Below are 22,244 nucleotides of genomic sequence, written 5' to 3' on the forward strand. Positions count from 1 at the left end.
CCTAACTCCAGATTCTAACCCAACTAAAGGAAGTACTGCAAAGACAGTTTAGGGACAGTGAAACTAAACATATAGATAGCCATTTGACTGATGGATACCCCATAAGGGATAGAGATATATATTAGGTGTAATGTTTTAATATCCAATGAATGTAAAGAGGTTTATATGTTTATGAACAATGAAATGTGACTTGTAGTTTTCTTTGTTCAAAGTACTATAAAAGTTTGGTTCGCTTTGAAATCTGGGCCCCAGTCATTTGGATGTATTTCCTCTGGAGACGCTGCAGCTAAATATACTTTGGGTCCAAACAGACAGGCCAAAGTAAAGCTGCTTTTGAGTCACTTTGGAGGTATGCTGTTTAAATGACACATGCATCTGAAGAGGCCAGAAGCCACGGCAAAGCCATGCTCCAGCCCTAAGGACTGGTGTGTAGCTTTGGCACGGCTTCTGGTCTCTTCAGATGCATGTGTCATTTAAACAGCATACCTCCAAAGTGACCCAAAGCAGCTTTATTTTGGCCTGTCTGTTTGGGCCCTATGTTTCCTTTCCAATCGGCTCTGAGTCTCACTGCTAATTCTGGTTAAAGTTCTGGTTTTCTGCAACAGTGAGGGTGGTGATGATGGTGGTGGTGATGATGATGGTGGTGATAAAGGTGGTGGTGGTGGTGGTGGTGATGATGCCTTGTGGCGTCTCCTCCCGTTCCCGGTGCCAGGTCCTCCTTGGCGGGGCTCTAATGCCTCCATGGGACAATATCCCCCTGCCTGTCGCCCTGGGAGTGCCAACCTGCACGTAGCCAAGGGTGCCAGGCAGCAGGCACTCTTTGCCAAGAAGCAGCCAGCAGGGAAGAGGAGGAGCAGCTGGTGCGGGGCTGCAGGCTTTGCCTTCCTCCTCCTCCTCCTCGCCTTGCATGCCTTAATCCGATCCCTTTAATCCCGCTCCGATCCCGGGCCTCCTGTCTTCTCCTAGGCCCTGGCCCTGCCTCCTTGCCTGCCTCCAGCCCCAGCCATTGGCTCCCTTTGGCTCCGGGAAGGGGACGGACTTGGCACAGCTGCACCGATCGGGTTGCAAGAGCCGCTGCTGCCGCTCCTTCTGCTCCTTCTTCTTCCTCCAGCAGCAACTGAGTGAGTCCAATGCTCCCTAGAGATCGCCCCCTCCTTTTTTGGGGGGGGGAAGAGTAGCGTGCCCCCCTCCTTGCTCCCCTCTGCCTCTTTTCTGCCTCCTTCTGGGGGGATCCAGCCTCTGAGGCTGGGCATTGCTCCTTCCTCGCTTCCGATCTCTCTGTCTCTCTGCCCTCCCTCTTGCATTCTTCATCATTTCCATATGAGTCATCATAGGAGGGTGGCTTGTTTTTGGGTGGGGGCCAAGGGCGTCACGAGCCTCTCCACGCGCCCAGCCCCCGCCAGCAGAGGACCCTCCGGGCCGCCAGGCGTCCTCCTTTTCCCGGGCGCGTCCTCCATTTCATCCTTCTTGTCCAGGAGGCATCTCATAATGTTCTCCCTTTGGAACATGGCTAAGAAACTCATGAAGTACAGGCCATGCCCTCAATTTCAGTCTTTTCTCCAGGAGGAATGCCACAATGTCTTCTATTTGGAGCATCTCTAAGAGGCCCATGAAATACAGGATGATCAGAGGTCCTCCTTTTCCAGGCCATAGTCCTCCATTTTAGCCTTATGTCCAGGAGGAATTCCAAAATGTCCTCCATTTGGAGCATCTCTAAGAAGCTCAGGGAATACAGGATGAACAGAGGTCCTCCTTCCAAGGCCTTCTTGTCCAGGAGGAATCCCACAACATCCTACCTTTGGAGCATGGCTAAGAAACTCATTGAGTACAAGGTGACCTGAGATACTCCTTTTCCAGGCCTTGTTCTGCATTTCAGCCTTCCTGTCCAGGAGGAATTCCACAATGTCCTCCATTTGGAACATCTCTAAGAAGCCTATGGAATACAAAGTGACCAGAGGTCCTTTTATTCCAGGTCATGTCCTCCATTTCAGCCTTCTTGTCCAGGAGGAATTCCACAATGTCCTCCCTTTGGAGCATGACTAGGGTTACCATAAGTCAGAAATGACTTGAAGTCACGTGCACATGCGCACGCATGCACATACATACACACGGAGCCAGTTTCTTTAGAAATGGGCATTGACTTGAGGCTCAACTGCATCTGATGCAGCCAAGTGCCACTTGATATTGCTGCAAATTTTGCAGAATATGAATCATAATTAGATTACATCTGGCCCTTCAGATGTTGTTGTGCTGCAACGTCCCACAGTCCTCCCAATGGCCTCTCATGGCTAAAGCTGCTGGGAATTGCAGTCCAGCATCAACTGGACCCAATTTTCATGCCTGGGTTAAATTCAGGAGGGGGCTTCAAGTGAGTTATGAAGAGTTGCTCAGGAGTTGTGAAGGTATGCAGAAAGCTGTCTGGCCTGACACATGGTCAGGCTTAAATCAGGGGTGGGCAAAGTGTGTTTTGGGGTTTCAACTTCCCCAAGGTTTTCCCATGCTTCCAGGTTTCTAGCAAAAAGAAGGGGTAGGCATCTGCATGGGTTATGGGACCTATTTTCATCACATTGGAAGTGATGTGATGTCACTTCTGGCTCCCCCCCCCCCACCTATTTTGAGGATTGTTTTGGATTTAGGAGAAGGGTCTGGGACTCCTTGGGTGGCTGCATGAATGAAACACTGCTACATTTCTGGGCACCTTTGAAGGATTTGGGGCCATCATATATGTGCCTTCAAGTCACCTGTTGACTCATGGTGATTTATGGTGAAATATAGCCTACAGCACCTGGTATTTTTGGACTCCCATCCAAGTACTAATCAGGGATGACCCTGCTTAGCTTGCAAGAACAGAGTGGATCTGATGCCTTTAGGGTATTTAGGCCAGGAGCACTTTCCCTACCCCTGGGCTAAATGGTGTGCATGACATTACCAGTAGATTCCTTTCTCTTCTCCCTTGTTTCTCCCTCTGCTGTTCTTAACCAGCTTTCAGGGTAAGATATACAGTTAGCTCCCAGATATGCAGATTTTTTATCCACAGATTCAAGCATCCATGGCTTGAAAAATATTTTATAAAATATAAATTCCAAAAAGCAAATCTTGATTTTGCCACTTTATATAAGGAACACTATCTTATCTTATCATGGCATTATATTTAACGGAACATGAGAGCATCCATGGCTTTTGGTATCCACAGGTGGTCCTGGAAGCAAGCAAACCACAGGATACCAAAGGCCCGCTGTATTTGCTTTTATACAACTGTGCAAAGCTCAACGAGTTTTTTTGTTATTATTAAAAAGGAACAATCTGTGAATGAGGAAGACAAAAGCCAGATCCACTAGTCAACCAAAAACCTCCTCAAACAGTGTGAGAGGGAGAGTTCACCAGCAAGTAAAAGACTAGGCAGAAAATACTTTACAGTTTTATTCATAGAGACTTTGTAATTCAGCAATTTTTAAAAAAGACATTAAAAAGACAGGAAAAGCAAAACCAGCATCAGCCACTCTGGTACGCTCTGAGTTTTTTAACATGAAATTTGATCCCCTTGCCATCTCTTTGGTCTTCTTGAAGACCAAGACCAATCATAAAAATGTTTCATCTTGCTTGTGAAGCTTACAAGTATAGAGGTAATAATATCTTCTTTATTTCTAGTTGGCCTTGTTTCTGATGTCCATCACCTGAAACTGACTAATTTCCTTCTTCACACCATTTTTCACTCACTAATGAGAACAGCATTTGCATTCCAGAAATTCTGCTGGATTCAAAATATATTCCTGAATGTCATTTACAGACTGTGTGGGAAAGCCTCCATGTATTTGTTCTAGTAATACTGCTCGCCAAGTCCTCTTTATCAGCTTTTGTTTATTCATTTTTTTTTTTTAAAATGGCTGCTTTGGCTCATAGGGGTTTTGTGTGAAAGGATTAGTCCTTTCAGAAAGAATGTGTGGTTGGCATTTTTTTAGATGCCCAGGGGGAGGATATTGTGTTATTTTACTTATTGCCTGGGTAACCATCTGGGTGTGGAAAACAGGATTTAAAGGGCAACTGCTGCTTCCTCAGAAAGTGCAAATACCACTGTAGAGGCTGATTTCACCTTGATATAATCCATGTTGACCTCTGTTCTTTAAAATAAGTTCTACTACATTTAAAAAAAGCTTAACTTTAAGTGCTAGGCAATATACACCAGTTTATGTGCATCCCCCTAGTCCAGTTTTCCTTTGGCCTATGCCACATAAGGATAGCAAATCCAAGAACTAGGAGCTTCTCTAACAGTAAACCCAGAGAAGCTTAGGATATTTGCCAAGCTGGGTATTCCAACTGACTAGAAAAATAAAAAGAAAAATGGACCTAATAACCAAGGGAATCACCTCCCCCCGCCCATAACAACATATATAGTAAATTCTGCCTACCTATCTGTGAAGATAAAAGACATGAGAATTGCCATGGCACCATCTACTGTATGGGTGTAGAAATAATGCAGTTTGACACCATCCTGTTGAATTCTGGGATTTGTAGTTTTATAAGGTCTTTAGCCTTCTCTGCCAATAAGTGCCAGTGCCTCACAAAATTTCAAATTCCAAGATTCCATAGGATGGAACCATGGCAGTCAAAGTGGGGTCAAACTGTATCCTTTTTACAGTGCAGACAAACCTTACATTAGAGGAAGTCATTAAATTAGGGTGTTCCTCTTGTTGAGATACTGGCAGGGGTTTTTGATGATTTTCTTAGGCACATTCAGATGTGCACCCGAACCCAAAATCTTAGCTGATGGGTAATGTAGAATGACAGCAATCTCCCAGAGACTATGGACATTTCAGTGTCCTTTTCATCTGGGTAGAGTTATATGACCTTTTGGTGATGTGATTATTCTGCTTTTTCTCCCCTTCTTGTTGGAAAGCATGTCTGGGGAACTGTCCTTGCACATCAATATCAAGGAGCCACGATGGGACCAGAGCACCTTCATGGGGAGAGCGAAGCATTTCTTCATGGTGACGGATCCTCGCAACCTCCTGCTCTCAAGCAAGACCCTGGAAGATGCTCGGAGGGTGATTGAGGATTACAGGTTCTCTTGTTAGTCTGGGGATTGCTTTAGTTTTTGATAAGGGGAACACTGACAGTGATGTGGGAGATTTAAGCTCTGAGGAAACTTGAATAATGTTATTCTGTCATTAGGAGATGTTTCAAGCACTTGATGTGGCCCTCAACTTTCACATCTCTCCTCCAATTGCTAGAGATCTTCCCTTTTGGTAGCACACCATCTGCCATGCTTTTATATGGGAGAAATAACAAGATGCATCCCCTGAAATTGTAATTGTGAGGCAGCTGGAGCCACTGTAATTTGCAGAGGTGAGGAGGATGAATGCATAGATAAGGCTTCTCATTCCACCTGGCCAGAAAGCTAAAGCTAACAGAAAGTCTGCAGAAGATGTTATTTTGAATGCGGTGTAGCACTGACCTCTTGCAGTTGGATAGTTTGGGCATAGCCGAAAGACTGTTTTGCTATCTGTACATATCATTTGAAATTTAATAATTCAGAACCTGCAAAGGTATCCAGCTGAACCTGTATAAAATAGAGTTTCAGGGGAAGGACCACATGGACACACATTTGTCCTACCTTTCCAAATATCACGTTGCCATTAGTGTCTCTAGCAGTCATGAATACAGATACATTCTCTTCCTGATGCAATGAGTTCGTTTCTTTTTCTTCTCCACAATGTAACTATTCATTTCCTCAAGTTATCTCCAATCTCTCTCTCTCTCTCCCCCCCCCCCTTTTTCATGGCTCATTTCAGGCTGGGAAAAGTGTCACCTGGACTGACAGAAGACCAACTATGGCAAGCAAAATATATCTATGACTCAGCCTTCCATCCGGACACTGGCGAGAAAATGATCCTGATTGGGCGAATGTCTGCCCAGGTGCCCATGAATATGACCATCACTGGATGCATGCTCACCTTCTACAGGCATGTGCAAACACTGAAGGTCCACTCTTATGCATGCTCTCTTTGAGAGTAAGGTGGGATGTTGTGTGACTGCTTATTCCTAAAAGTACATGTTGTAACAGACATGTGAGAGCTTTATTTTTTGTTTCATTAAAAGACTTGAACAGTGTTGGGAGGATGGAGACTTAATAATTTCTTCTCTGCGACATGCCCAAACTACAATAAGCTGTAGGCTTGAAGGATGGTGAAGCTAAGATAGGACAAGTGAAATATAGATGTCAGTCTTTTCACTCTTAGAGAAAAATGGAGGTAGAAAGGAGCAGCAATTGAAGCCCCCTCCCAAATGTGGATGGTGGGATGGGTTAAGCCTGCCTGCCCAGACATCATGGCCCTGATGCAAATCCATCCTCCCCAAACATAGCTGTTTTTAATGAAAGAAACAGAGGTTGGAGACTCTGCTGTCCTGAATTATAACTGTTTTGGTCATAGGTCCAAAGAATGGGGAGATGCTATGTGAGGGGATGGAATCATCTTCATGATCAGGTCATTTACCTTTGCGTTCCTGGACAAGGGTGAGGAATAGCAATAACAATAGCAGCTTCATTTATATACCACTTCATACTGCACTAATCAGTCTCTAAGTGGTTTACAACTGTAAGTTAATTTAATTACCCCCAAGAAGCTGAGTACTCATTTTAGCAACCTATGGAAGGATGCAAGGCTGAGTCAGCCCTGAGCCCCTGGCTGGGATTGAACTCACAACCTTGTGATTTGTGAGTGAGTGGCTGTCGTACTATCATTTAACCATTGCGCCACTGGGGCTTATCTTTAGGTTTTACAGTCGGCCTTCCATAGCCACAGATTCTTTACCCACAGATTCAAGCATCCATGATTTGAAAATATCCAAAAGTATATAAATTCCAAAAAGCAAACGTTGATTTTGTCATTTTATATAAGGGATACCATTGTACCATGCCATTGTATTTAAAGGGAGTTGAGCATCCGTGGATTGTGGTATCAATGGGGACTCCTGGAACCGAACTCCAGCTGATACTAAAGTTCCACTGTACATTTTAAGGTGTTGTGACACTTGCTTGAATTATGATTTTGTAAGGTAATTTAAGTTTCCTAAGGCTTCAGGCTTTGTAAAGGAAACAAAAAAAAATTTAAATATCAGAAATATCAAAGCCAAGCCTGTTAGGGTCTATCTTTCAATTAGCAGAGCAGCAGAAATGTATGTTTGTCTAGCTATGCTATCCTAAGACTGAGACTGACTTCAAAAACAACACAAATAGCTTGTAGTCCAAAACAAAAGTTTACTAATAGCTTTAATCTATATTTATACAAAAGGCTATATCCTAATCTAGCTAGTGAATAGTTCAGGGAAAAGGAAATATTTATCTCACCATCTTTCCAAAGAAAGTTGTGAGAGGAAGAAGATGGAAGACCAATAGTTCAGTTGAAAATCTTGAGAAAGAATGTTTTAGTTCCAAAGGGGGAGTGGCCTAAATTATATGGTTTGAATGAGAGAGAGAGAGAAGTTTGCATTCAGGAAATCCCTATCTATCTAAGGAGTAGGAAATGGAATGCAAAAATCTTCCAACAGATAGAACATTTAAAAAATTTTGTAACTGCTGGATGTATGTAAAGCAGTGGGTACATTTTTACAAAGGCCTAAAGAAGTCTGCATATTTATAACAAGGATGCCTGTGCAAGTATCTGCATATCTGTCAGATTGTGTGAATGCCATATTGTATATTGTGTGTGTGCTAGAGCCTCTAACACAGAGACCTGGTGCAGGAATGTGTGTGCATGGACAAAGAAGATTTCCATGGCACTGAGAGGAGCACACAGTGAGAGGGTACTTTGGCCTTGTGGTTTCTCTGATCTTTGCCTTGTCTGCCCTATAGTCTATGGGAGCTCTGATTGTTTCTTTTCCTGCAGGACGACCCCTGCTGTGTTATTTTGGCAGTGGGTGAACCAGTCTTTCAATGCCATTGTCAACTACACTAACCGGAGTGGAGATGCCCCCATCACTGTCAAGTAAGGAGACCCTTGCATTTGCCCAGCACCTTGTAAATGTAAATGTCTCTTGGGCATTTAATGTCTCTTGGGGCAATTGCACCAGAATGGCATAATGTTGCCTAATATAGCAGTTTAAAGGAGTAATGTTTCAGGATTCATGTTTGCCAGGGAAGCAGACCATTAGATCTAGAAAGATCTGCTCCCTGTGGCTGCAAATGTGAACTGTGACAATTCCAAATATCTTCAGAAATTTCTTAATGTGTACTTCAGAAATGAAACCTGAAAGAAAATGTCAAAGTGTAGAGTTGTTTCCTACCCCCACCCTAGTAAAATAATACATGCACAGCCCTTATTAGGTTGTTCTTGAATTTTCCTCTCTTGCGATATTTCCGCTAAAATATTTTTGCACTTCTGCTCAGTTTGGGAGGTACCTAAGTCTGAAGCTCCCTTCCTATTGTATGTAGCTATAAATAGCCAAATAGGTTCACCGTCATGGATAATACTTTTAAAATTTGGACTGAAATCAAGAGCAGATTGAACATCCAAAAACCAAGTGATGTTTCACAGGTTAGAGTCAGAGCTGGGGTTAGAAAGAAAGGAGGGAAGATGTTCTCATTCTCACCAGAATTGCCTGCTTCCTTTGCAGCCAGCTGGGTACTGCCTATGTCAGTGCAACCACAGGAGCTGTGGTAACAGCGCTGGGACTCAAGTCTCTCACCAAGGTAAGCAACCCATTAATTTTGTCTGTTCTGGCATGGAGTGGAATTATTCCTAGAGAAAGCCCTCATTGCAGGATTGAGTCATGTCTGTCATGTTCTCCGAGATTAGGCCAGTTCCCCCTATTCTGGTGGTGGTCTGGCAGGGAGTGATAGGAGTTGTAGTCTAATTTGCAAGGCATTGGATTGAAGATGGCAAGGATAGCGTTATTTATCTATTTATTTAGGGGATTTATATCTTGCCTTTCTCCCGAAATGGGATTCAAGGTGGATGTTTTATGAAATACAGATTGAGTCTCCTCTCTCCAGAATTCCAAAATCCAAACTATTCCAAAAACTAAAACTTTTTTCATGGGTGACTGAGATAGTGACACCTTTGTTTTCTGATCAGTGTATACAAACTTTTGTTTCATGCACAAAATTAGTAAAAATATTGTATAAAATTGCGTTCAGGCTATAAGGATAAAGTGTTTATGAAACATAAATGAATTTTGTGTTTAGACTTTGGTCCAATCTCCAAATTATCTCATTATCTAAAAGGTCCCCCCAAAAATCTGAAATCCAAAACATTTCTGGTCCCAAGCATTTCAGGTAATGGAGACTCAACCTGTATTTCTGTCTTCTTTGGTCATTTGCTAATCTGCTAATTTCTTCTGTCTTCTTTGGTTACTACATGATCTGACAGTTGTATTAAGCATGCTTATATTCTCTCTTTGTTGGATGAACACTGTTTCAGTGTTGCACATTTGATGTTGATGTTGACACCCTGTGGTATTCACTCCCAGCTTTCATGGAGAGTTAGTGCTTCTGTTTTCACAGTCCCAGAAACCAGGTCTTCTTTCCTGCATGGATGAATCAGTATATATTGGGTCTGACATGGTGGAAAGAGTTAGACTGAAATTTCATTGTGTCAGTGCAAGGAACTGCTATCAAAGGAAAATGAAAAGACCTGTCCATGTTTATACAGAGAAACAGTGTCAAAGTTTCCTTGTTGCCTTGTTCTTTACATTATTTGGAGTGTAAGTCTGTTCATCGAACTATTAAGGCTGTATCATGGGTCTTTTTCACTCTCAACCCCTTCTTTTTGATAGCATTTGCCACCGATCATAGGACGCTATGTGCCTTTTGCAGCTGTGGCTGCTGCAAACTGCATCAACATCCCATTAATGAGGCAAAGGTAAGATGTGGGTTGCACGTTGCATGAAGGGTGTAATGGGGACAATATTCCATGGTCAAGCTCCTGGTAATTTCTTGCAGATTGCATATTTTAATCAAGTGTACCACTGGGTTTCTGTGCTCAGTGTCCTGATCTTAAATCCCACAGGTGTTCATAACTGGGATAATGTAATTAATCTACAGTGCTTGGTGCCAAATTAACACCTCTGAAGAAGGCTTTAATGAAAGAGGAAACAGGTAGAACATGGCAGAAAAAAACAATAGAAAATAATTATTTTAGTAGTTTAGAAATAGAGTGATGCTTTCTATGAGGATTTTGCAAGTGCAGTTCATACTTTGTATTTTTGCTGCCCTTTTTTCACCACATAATTCAGAGTGACACACCTAGGGCTTCCATGCATGATCTCATCTAAGCAATGACCAAGTCCACACTAACTTGCTTCAGCAAGGTTGCTTTGTCTTGTCTTCAGATCAGAACCTTGGACCAGGTTTGTGAGAAGGGATAGACAACATTTCTTGAGGGCTTTCTGCAGTACAATACTTCATGTCATGCTGAGGACTGCATGCTGGTGGTGAGCCTGCACAGGCTTCCCCTCTGCCTTTCCTCTCTTTTACACACACCCAAACACACTTGAACACCATTCCAGCTCCCTCCTCCAGCTGTTTTTAACATTAATCAAGAAGCAGAAAGTGAGGGAGAATCTACCAAGAGACAGAGAAGATGCCTGTGATTTGCACAGAAATGTAATTCATTCATTAATTAATATGCCATTTTCCCCCTGGCACTGGACTCAAAGTGGCTTATAGAAACCTGATAATAAAAAAGGTAAAACACAATTAAACAATATGTAAAGGGATCTTGTAGTCCCTTAAGACTAACTGAAAAAGAGAAGTTGGGGTTTTTGTAGACTTGAACTTATCATGCTACCAACTTCTCTCTTTCAGTTAATCTCAAAGGTGCTATAAGATCGCTTTGCATACTGATTTTCCAGGCTAGCATGGCTATGTCTTTGAATTTTACCTCAATTAAAGAAGCTATAGTAAAACACTAATATTTAAAAACATAACAATAACATTAAAAAGATAGCACACATACCTCATAAAAAGACTCCCTGCAGCTAATTAATCATTCAGGTCCTGTTTGAATAAAAAGTCTTTGACTATTGATGAAAGGAGAGAAGAGAGGGATAATTTCCCATGGAAAAGAATTCCACAATCCAGGAGTAGCCGCTGAGAAGACGATGAAATGTTTGCCAAAGGGCTGCCTGTGACCCATCGGCCACAAGTTGCCCTTATGTGTCTTAGAGCATGTGGAAAATGTTGGATAAAAGCTAAATATAAAAATGTTGGATAATGGTGTGTAGAAGAAAAATGATAGCATGGACAGTGAATCCAGGGATCTTGGAATCCATAAATACTATGCATTCAGCTATCCATTTGCACTATTTCAGTCTCTCTCTATAGTGCATTCCATTGTACCTGTACAATCTGTGATGTTCTGTCATCCTGACTTGATGTCTGAGCATTATTTGATGTCCTTCTGGTCCACAGGGAGTGGTCAGATGTGGCCAATATGATACTTCACCACATTTGTATTTCATTCATTCATTCATTCATTCATTATTTTATTTACATCTGCCTTTCTCCCAGAGTGGGAACCAAGGCAGCTCATAGAAGGAAATAAATCAAAATCTACAATGCACTTTTAAAAGCAATTAAAATAGTAACAATTAAAACAATAAATAGCACACCCACATCATACGCGGGTGCTCTATACGTGAATTTCAGCTTACACTAAAAGCCACGCAACAAAGAGGAAATGGCGTGCACACCACACCAGCTGCGTGTGCAAGCCCCATTAGTTTCAATGGGGTTCAAGCATACGCAGAACTTGCCTTACACAGCGGGGTCTGGAACGGATTCCTGTGTAAGGCAAGGGCACACTGTAAAATTAATTAAAAACATACAAATAAAAACATAAATAAAACACATACACCAATAAAAAAGCCTCCCTGGCATGGTTATATATTAAAATCCTGCTGAAACAAAAACGTTTTTGCCTGCTGGCGAAAGGAAAGTAGGGAGGGGACCAGCCTATTCTCTGATGGAAGGGAGTTCCAGAGGGTGGGAGCAGCCACTAAGAAGGCTTTCTCTCATATCCAAGTGAGCCTGTGGTGTTGAAGGGACTGAGAGAAAGCTTTGCTCTGAAGATCTTAGAGTTCTTGCAGTTTTGAATGGGGAGATACAGTGTTTCAGAGCGAGTGGACCTAACCCATATGTGATCCAATACCACACTGTTACTAATTGTCTTATTTTGAAGAGTTAACAAGGTGTGCATAGTCCTTCTGTCTCTAGGAATTTTTCTGTCCCTACTTTGGAAAGAGTTGAAGGGAATCCACAGGATTTCAGCAGAATCATTGTCTTTTCTGACAACAAAAGAAGGAAAAGGCTGCAAATTGCAATAAAGAGTGGTATTTCCCCCCCTTATCCATTTCTACAGGGAGCTAAAGCTTGGTATCCCCATTACAGATGAGAATGGGAATCGGCTGGGTGAATCGAAAAAGGCAGCTGAGCAAGCAATTGCACAGGTGGTGGTTTCTCGCATTGGCATGGCTGCACCTGCCATGGGTAAGTAGCTGCCTCATTGGCAGCTATTCTTTGCTGGGCATGAAACAAATATTCAAAATTCAGTGACTATTCCAGTAGTCTTACCAATTAGGATTTCTTCGGTGTAGGGGTGTTCAGAAAGCTTTGAAACAATATAATGATGATGATGACGATGATGATGATGATAATAATAATAATAATAACTTTATTACAGCCATTTGGCCAGCACAATTACAAAATTCCAATTTAAAACATAACTTAGTTTTATACCATAGGTTCATGTACAGGCAGATTGGAGAGTATAAACAAATGATAGTTTATAAAAAGTAAGGATAAAAAGTAAGGATAGGACTGCATGATCAGAAACAATATTTGAATTTGCAATTCTAATGTTAACATTTGAAATCTGATTGCTTTATGTTTGGTGCCATGTTTTCATGGTTTTGAAGGTTGACCTCTGGAATCTCTTAAGCTGACAGTTATTAATTACTATTACTTTACTTGTTATTGATCAGGTGTCATAAGATATGTCATTCCCTGCAGATGATCAAATATACAGTCAAACTGAATACTCCTGCATGCCAAATGTCAAAATCTGTTGAATATGCTTTGGAAACCTTTGGGGGCTCGTTAGGAAAAACTGAAAAGTCTAGAAAGACAGTGTTCTCATTACAATCTGTCTTCTGTAATTTGCAACTATAGAGGAAAGATGGGTGTATTCTAGGGCACACTCTTAGATCACAAATGTCCAATATCTGGAGGAAATTTGAGTACTCAGAGAACACTTGGTGCATATTCACTATGAAAACTGGCAAAACAAATCTTTAAGGAGCATGTTTATTTCAGCTCTGGTTGTGGTACATAAATGGCATGAATTTTCTTCCTTGTATACTGATAGTTTCCAGTTTAGTTCTTGCTAGTAACGACATCAGGTATAGCTGTTAGAACTATTTAGTGTTATATAAGCTTAAGAATAGCTCAACTGGTTCTAGGAAGTTCTATAGCTTTCGCCAGCTTGGCGTTCTCCAGATGTCTTGGACAATGATGCTCAGTATTCCAGACAATGTCATATGGGACTGATGGAATTTGTAGTACAAAACATCCAAGGGGACACCACACTGAGAAGAGTCCAAAACACACTGCTAAATAATGTAATTGAGACCACTTTAACTCCTCTGGCTCAATGCTAGGGAATTCAGGGAACTGTAGTTTTGTGATGCATTTAGCCTTCTCTGTCAAAGAGCTTTGGTGCCACAATAAACTACAATTCTCAGGGTTCCCTAGCACTGAGTCAGGGCAGTTAAAATAGTCTCAGACTGGATTATTTCTGGAGTGTGTTTTGGATCAAAGGCCACTAGAGAAATAAGTGTATCTGAATGAATTCATAAGCCTCTCTGTTTCTTCTTTGAGAAGATGCAGAATGGGTAAATGCACCATTCATTTTTCATCTTTCTTCCCCTCTTCTTATAGCCATTCCTCCTGTGATCATGAATGCACTAGAGAAGAGAGCATTTCTGAAGGTATGCCTTTTTCTTTTCATTTAGAAATCTTGGTTGAAGCCTCCATGCCGAGAAAGTTGTGGTTGTTTTATGACGTGGTATAGTGATTTGAGTGTTGGGCTAGAACACTGGGAGACCAATGCTTGACTCTCTGCTTGACCATGGAAACCCACTGGGTGACTTTGGGCAAGTCACACTCTCTCAGAGGAAGGCAAGAGCAACTCCCCTCTGAACAAATTCAGGCAAGAAACTCATATGATGGGTTTGCCTTAGGATTGCCGTAAGTCAGAAATGACTTAAAAACACACAACAACATGCCCAGCCAGCATGCATACCAGCTGGAGATCATGGCAGTCCAAAACAATGAGGTTGTGGAAGAGTGGCTAAGTAAATCATTCCAGACTATAAGTGCCTTAATTAGTAGTATCGTAATTTTTGTGTGTGACATCAAGTCATTTCTGATTTATGGCAACCCTATCATGAGGTTTTCTTGGCAACATTTGTTCAGATTGATCCCTAAATCCAATTGGTAAAGCACGGGCTTCAGAGTGAATGTTATCTCCAAACCTGTTTTTGCATCCCTTCATGCATGGAGACTCCCCAGACCTCCCTTTATTTGGTGGGGAAATGTTTGAATTCTCTCTCCTGGAAGCTTTCAGGAGAGACAATTCATGTTTTAATAAATTGCAGGGATCACTTAACATTAAATCAGAAGTGTACTTTTCTTTGCGTGAGCATTTTAGGCCTGTAATTAAAGGGCATCTGGAAAACTAACCAAAAGAAACAGATGTTGTAGAACAGGTACAATGCATCATAAACATAGTTTACATTTGAAAACACCTAAATTTCCCTTTCCAATGCCAGCCAAAAAATAAAAACTTGTTAGCCATGTATAGGACTACAGCCTAGACTTTATCTGGCAATGCAGATTGTCTTTAACAAGGGAGGCATTTAAACATCTGAACAAAAACCCTCCTACTGTGCTCTTAAATATGCTCACATATTCTATAGGCCATGCTCAGATGAGCTTGCATAGAACCCCTCCTGCCACACAAATAGCTGCAGCTCTCTAAATGCCACACAAAAAAATCATTGCTTTGGAAAGTAACATAGATAATGAGGCACCTGAACCTTTCTGTTTTGTTTCAGCGATACCCCTGGATGAATGCTCCTCTGCAGGTTGGATTGGTGGGCCTGTGGTATGTGAATTCATTTTTCTGTTCAAATAGAACAGTTTTGTATCAGGTAGCGAGAAAGTGGCTTTGTTAAGTCTTTTTCCCTTGGCAGACCCTAAAGCTGGCTTAATAAAACTCCCTGTACAGAATACTGTACTGGTTAAAGTGTCTTGTTAAAGCAGGTTCCAAACCCCACTTTAACCGCAAAGCTTTCACTGGATGACCATGAGCTAGTCACCATCTTTCTACCCAATGAAGATTGCATGGGGTTGCAGGACCATCTATAGTGTCCATCCATACCACTTAAGATGCCTTGGAGGAAAGGCAAATTATAAAAATAATACTTACTTGCCTTTCAAAACCACAGGTTTCCAAAAGCAGTTTTTTAAAAAATTAAAGGCTATACAATTCAATCAGTATAGAAGTTACTTTGCTGTCTTGGTTATTGGTACAGATTGAATCTCCCTTATCCAAAATGCTTGGGACGAGAACTGTTCTGGATTTTAGATTTTTAAATTTTTTTGAAATATTTCTGTTTGTGTATGCATACATAATGAGATACCTTAGAGATGGACTCCAAGTCTAAAAACAAAATTTATCTGTGTTTCATAATATACCTTATACACATAGCCTGAAGTTAATTTTATACAATATTTTAAATGATTTAGGGCAAAGGTGTTATTATCTCAGCCACCCATAAAGAAGTTTGGTTTTTGGAATATTTCAGATTTGGAATTTGAGATAATGTAGACTCAGCCTGTACCAGCTTTCTTTGTTGTTCCATTCTAAATATTCCAGCAAATGGCTCTTCCATGGAATCAGCCAAGACATACCTCTAATGCATTTTAATTTTCATGTGGAACTCACAAACCCCATTGTATTTACAGTAAGACGATGATGTGGGAGTCTTCTCTATCCTGGTGCCCTTCTGATATTTTGGACCAACTCTCATTATTCTTGACCATTGACCTTGCTGGTTGGGGCTGATGAGACTTGTAGTCCAAAACATCTGGAAGGCACCAGGTTGGATAAGGTTGGAAGGTGAAATGGTGCTGCTCAGTCTTTCCCTTTAAAAGTATTACCAAGTGGATGTTCTGTTATGGGGTGGGTAGGAAGGAGGCAACCTGAAAGACAAGAGGGTACCAGTGATAAGTTTTAATAATAATAATAATAATAATAATAATAATAATATGTTTTATTTATATACCGCTATTCCAAAGATCATAGCGGTGAACAGCAAGCAAGCTAATTAGCAAGTAAGCTAATTTGCCCCCAACAGTCTGGGTACTCATTTTAGCGACCTTGGAAGGATGCAAGCCTGAGTCGAGCTTGGGCCCATTTTCTGGTCTTGAACTCGCAACCTTGTGGTTTTGAGTGAATGGCTGCAGTACAGGCATTTAACCACTGCACCACCAGTGTAGGGGAGGAGACTTACTTCCATGATGTGTTGCGTATTCAAAAATTTGACTAGATACCAGAAATCTGACTTATGTGCACCCAAATCATAGAGATGTATAGCACATTGGTAGGTGGGAACAAAATGATTCTCCCAAAATATCATGAGGCAGCCAGGGAAGAAGTGAGAGCCCCAAAACACCTCTTCTGTCTTTGTCTTTCCTTTCTGTAGTTTGGTGTTTGCTACACCACTTTGCTGCGCTCTCTTCCCACAGAAAAGGTAAGCACTTCTGTGATATACTCTTTCATTTTAATGCCTTTTGTGATGCTTTCAAGTTGGTGGTACCATACTGAAAACCCACAGAGATTTTCTTGGGAGAAATCTGGTGTCTGGGATGTATTCTAGAAACCCCTTATCTAACTGAGGCTGATATAGTTTATACACTAAAATGAGTGCTTGGGACTTGGGACCATAGCTTGGCTCTATCATTTCTTGCATGCTGAAAGAGAAAGACCTTTCTCTTGGTAGTGTTTAATGGCCATTAGAAATGGTGCAGTTACTGTCATCTCTTCCTCCTTCTTTTTCCATTATAGGGAGGTTGATGAGGTGGGTACATGTGTGTTCATACTGGAGGTCTGCCAGTACTAAGGAATGGCTATATATTTTAATAAGTTTAATAAGTAAACAAGAGCATGCCCTCTGAGGGTGGCAGTGAGTGCTTCTTGTCCCTGGGTCACTGACCCCTAAACAATATTGCTGGCTTTTGGAATCGGAATGTCCCAGCTCCAGTCTCTGGCATCTCCAGTTAAAAAGCTTCTCAGGTAGCAGGCGAGAGAAAGGGACTCTGCCTGAGACTCTGGGACTCTACAGCTAGTCTGTCTATATGGGACCAGATAAACAAATGGGTTTAGTGCAGGGATGTAGCCGGGGGGGGGGGGATCTGGGGGTCCGGACCCCCCCTTCCATTAGAAAAATGAATGGTGTGTGCTGCTGCGCCGCCGCACTCAAGCCCCATTATAATGGTGGCACTTAGTCTGGCCCCCCCCCCTTCCTAAAATCCTAGCTACGTCCCTGTTTAGTGGTCTATTAACCACCAGTTTTGACTTCATAAGTCTGAACTCTGCCTGGAAGCCAAGATAGGCCCAAAACACACTGCAGAAATACAGTGATCCCTCTAGATTGGCGGCCTTGGCACTTGTGGTTTCGGTCATTTGCAAGGCCCTGGACTCAATACTAGGGAAGCCTAGAACTTTAGTTTTGTGAAACATTTGGCCTTCTCTGTCAGAGAGCTCTGATGCCACAATAAATTACATTGCCCAGGATTCTCTAGCACTGAGCCAGGGCAGTCAAAGCAGCCTCAAACTGGATTATTTCTGCAGTGTGTTTTGGACCTTAATCAAATTGAGGCTGTTGTACTTTGGCCGCATCATGAGAAGGCACAATTCATTAGAAAAGACAGTAATGCTAGGAAAGGTGGAAGGCAGTAGAAAGAGAGGAAGATCATATGCCTGACTTAATCTGGGAGGTTTCAAGCCTGAACCTGCAGGACCTGAGCAGAGAGGCTAAGAACAGCGGGTCTTAGAGATGTCTCATTCATAGAGTCACCATGAGTCAACACACAGCATAACAACAACAACAGCAATGGATAATGAAATGGAGTCACCTTTATCCCTTGTCAACCTTTATTCTTTCAGCTTTTTCCTCTTTATTTTCTTCTCAGTTCCCTGTGCTTCAGAGGGCAAACACTTTGTTATTTGCAAAACAGAAGACTAGAAGGTTGTGGTTGTGGTGGTGGGGATGATGATGATGTCAATGTGTTTTTTGTTCCTCTTCAGCTCAATGTGGGTGAATCGCTTGGAACCGGAACTCCAAGCTCAAATTCGGGAGAAGAATTCTGATGTTGAAGTTGTTTATTTTAATAAGGGGCTTTGAGAAAGGCTTCCTCATGCTTCCCTGGTATGCAGCAGAAGGGATGGCAAGAAGAAGAACCAGGGATCCGGTGCTTTTGAGGAGAAAGTTACACTTCGTAATAGTATAATCCCTTGTAAATGCTGCTTTTTTTACTCGCTGCCAAATCTTGGCAGGTCTTATATGTATGATAAATAACCTTCCTGGATTCAGGCAAACCATAGGGTAGATTGTAAAGTGCGAACAAAGCAGAACCATTCCCATCCTAACCCAGTTAGGTGTTAGGACCAGAGTAGTCATGTGCTCTTAAGCAAACATGAATCCCTATATTATGTGCAAGTCACGCAGTGGTGTTTGGTGTGTGTATGTGTGAATGTGTGTAGAGATTTGTATGTATAAAGTACCTTGTCAAATAATGTTGTAACAGTAATCATTCTGGAATCACTTTTGTAGAGGAGAATTCATGAAACACCCTGAATCCTTTGGTTCTATTGCGGAAGGCAATGTCATCTGCATTTCAGTTTGCATCTTGTGTATTCAGTTCTAAAGAAGATGTTGTTCTTCTATGAATCAGCTACGCATTTTTGAGATACATTATACAGTATATATTTTTTGCTGCAAGCCATCTTTATTTTATAATATTTGCTGAAGATCTCTATATATTTTAGTTCTTTTAGTAGCAAGTGAAACATACAAAAGTGACTGGTGTAGCCTTAACATTACCAAAAAAAAAAAAGTATAGTGTGACCCTTAATTAAATATGAATATAACAAAATACCCAGGGCCTTTAACAGAAGCAAGTAATTGATTATACAGAGAGAATGTCTATGAAAACAGAGAAACAGCTAAAATTCTAATAGATGTGTGGATTTTCTATCAAATCTGTGCTCACAGCTGGATGTGTGTTTGGAAGATGAAGCAAAGCTCAATATTGGCTCCAACCAAGTCAAGGTGCATATTACCCAAAGGCTTATAGTTATTTTAGTGTGAGGTAGAAAACCACCCCTGGCATTCGAAAGAAAACCATCACAAGTAACTCATAGTTTACTACCCTTATATGACACCCAAAATCTGCTTCCTGAGATAGCTGCCTCATACCATTTTATGACAGAGCCAGCCCTGTATTTGGCTATGACAAAGACACATGGAAATCAGTGGGTGTAAATCTCAAGTTGTAAAGCAGGAAGAGTTCAGTTGTGCTTTGTAGTGGGCATGTGTCCTCCTGTTCTTATTTTATCTATTTTCATATCAGCTTAATATCATTTCACAATTCACTCATATATCAGAATAGTAATATACACAGCAATATATATAGTAATATAGCACTTATATATCAGAGTAGAAAAGTAATGTTTCCAAATTCTACTCTTATCTTCTCCTTCATTTGACTAGCTGCAGAACTTCCAGGCTCAGAGGATAAAATGAGAAATAAATGTTTTTCTTATTCATCCTTTTCCCACCCATCATCCCAAATGCCCATGTTTCTAAGTATATATGTTGTTGTAACCTAAAGTGAATATTTGTTTGCAGTGGTGGCTCATTTGTCCCATATATTTACATGCCATGTCACAAATATATCACATCAAGCATAATTGACAGTCTTTGGTGTATATTGCTGCAGTCAAATAATAAAGGTATCTTTAAGTAACTTTTCTACATTGTGACAATCCAGGACTTAGACCTCTCATGCTTGCAGGGGAAATACTTTACTGTTAAACTAGGACTCAGTACTCAGCAAAGGGGTAACATGAAACTTGATGAATTTGGGCAAAATTTCCCTGTGTCATTTCCTTGTGATGCTTGCATTATAGTCCTCTAGTTTCTTTCTGTCTGCTTGTGTAGACTTAATAAATTGATACAACAATCAGTAGATCTACTTGCACTGATCAGATGTGCTGAATGAGCTCATCCACACACCTGTTAGAATCTTTGAGTAGATAAGGCCCAAATCACGCGTTTAGGAGTTTTGAAAAATAAAATAGAAGATTTTTTTTTTAATTTGCTTGTGGTTTCAAGGGGTATAACTGAAGCTATAAAGTGCACCTTCCTATGATTCATATTATTCTATGTTCTGTGCAATCTGGCATTAAATATCATTTCTAAAGCTCATAACCTTTATTTGAAGGTCACTTTGACCATTGAGGTCATCATTAGGGTCCAAAGGTATTATGTAACTTAAGCAGTTCATACAAAAAGCTAAATTGGAACTGATGTGCGTAGTGACACATCTGTGGCTTATAAGTTAGAATAAAGAATATAACTGGTCAGTGCTGCCTTCTCCAAAGGTGGCTGAAGGTCAATGGCTTAATCCAGTTTTCGCTTCTTTTCATTCCTGGAGCAAATCACTTATTTTAATCTTAAATAAAAACAGCTGTGGTCTCTCTGTTTGGTTCCTTATAAATGTCATAGTTAGTGGAGGCCCAGAGTTCTGTCAGAGGTTGTTATGTGCTTTTTATTATGTTTACTCTTAACAAGATCTCATCCAAATCTTAAAATCATGTGAATAATTATTTGAGTCTTATTTTATTATGGTGTGGCATGTTTGAGGCTTATTTTACCAAACTTCAAGCACTGTTTCTGTGCAGGAATCCACAGTGATTCCACATCTTATACCTCCTGTATAGCTTTAAATAAAGCAACTATTTCCAAATAAACAATGTAATTTCTGTCTCATGCACATGATGTTGTTGCTTTCTTGGACTAACAGAACAAATCCATTCATTATTGTCCTTCTTGTTTAATTTACATTTAGGTAGTATACCAAAGGAGAAGGAAGCACTCACACTGGAGCTCTGCAGGAATGGTGGCTCCAGTTTAGGCAATGTCCTACCATGAATTTACTGTACCTGCAGAGCAGAAGCAATAATGAAGTCTCTGCTTCTGTCTCCTCCACAGGATGATTTTCCTTCATTGGATAAAATTTAGACCAGCTCTGATATTGGCCTAAGGAGCATTCCTCTGCATTGGGGTGTGGTTGGAATTTGTAAGGGCTCTGGATCTACCAGATCCCTGTCCTTTCTCTTGCTATTCATTGCCAACCCAAAAACACTTCTCCCATTTCTAGGCGAGTGTTCCAGTCTTGTAAAGAGGGCCACCACAAAAACTTTCATGGTGCCTGGGAAGGGCCTGGAGTGGGACTCCATGATAGGCTCTCCCTCTCTGAGAGGGGAATGTCATTGAAGACCTCTGGCAGTATTTTATAATCAGCCCTCTGACAGTGTTTTATTATCATTTTTCAGGGTACATCTCCCAGATTGTATGATGGTTTCCCCATGTTTGTTTTAAACAAATGTCGTGCATCAAATCTGTTGCATTTCTTGTACAGGAAATGTAGCAGGTTAAAAATGCAAAAGATCAGACACAGCCCCCTAACTCCCCCCCCCCAACTCGCCCTAACATCCAGGGATGGACATCTCACACCTCCTTTGCAATTCTTTCTAGACTGAAGCCCTTTCTTTTACCCTATAGTAAATCTGTAGTACAGAGACTATCTTCCTTTATATATTCAGAGACACAGCTGTGTTAGTCTGAAATATTTATTATTATTATTATCATTATCATTATTATTATTATTATTATTATACTTTGTAGGTTTACACAGCGCTGTACATAGAAACAATAAAATTGATAAAAATGAATCCCGCCAATGGCGTACATTCTACAAACTACATATAAAACAATAGATAATAATACAAAATAGAATCAGATAAAAATAAACAGGCAACAAATTTAAAAAACATCAAATATCAAATAACGATCGGATAAACAATCACACAATGCCTGAGAATACTTCCCTGAACAAT

The 22,244-nt window shown here is 41.0% G+C and overlaps 1 protein-coding gene across 3 annotated transcripts; it reads left to right on the forward strand.

The window, feature by feature from the left end:
• Positions 1–947: 947 nt before the first annotated feature.
• SFXN3 (sideroflexin 3) lies at positions 948–21,110 on the forward strand. Of its 3 annotated transcripts, XR_006103114.1 has the most exons (12): positions 948–1,121; positions 4,895–5,059; positions 5,790–5,960; positions 7,884–7,982; positions 8,611–8,686; positions 9,772–9,857; positions 12,357–12,484; positions 13,934–13,983; positions 15,112–15,161; positions 16,765–16,812; positions 18,369–20,604; positions 20,638–21,110. XR_006103114.1 is itself a non-coding variant. In XM_042460408.1 (11 exons), exons 2-11 carry the CDS (start codon positions 4,896–4,898, stop codon positions 18,463–18,465), a joined length of 969 nt encoding a protein of 322 aa, XP_042316342.1. In that variant the 5' UTR covers positions 948–1,121; position 4,895; the 3' UTR covers positions 18,466–21,110. The 3 variants fall into 3 exon arrangements, 2 of the variants coding, with proteins under 2 accessions (XP_042316342.1, XP_042316343.1); XM_042460408.1 differs by having other exon boundaries at positions 18,369–21,110; XM_042460409.1 differs by lacking the exon at positions 948–1,121 and having other exon boundaries at positions 4,901–5,042; positions 18,369–21,110.
• Positions 21,111–22,244: the final 1,134 nt, after the last annotated feature.

The sequence above is a fragment of the Sceloporus undulatus genome, chromosome 3 (genome assembly GCF_019175285.1).
Source record: "Sceloporus undulatus isolate JIND9_A2432 ecotype Alabama chromosome 3, SceUnd_v1.1, whole genome shotgun sequence".
Lineage (NCBI taxonomy): Eukaryota > Metazoa > Chordata > Lepidosauria > Squamata > Phrynosomatidae > Sceloporus > Sceloporus undulatus.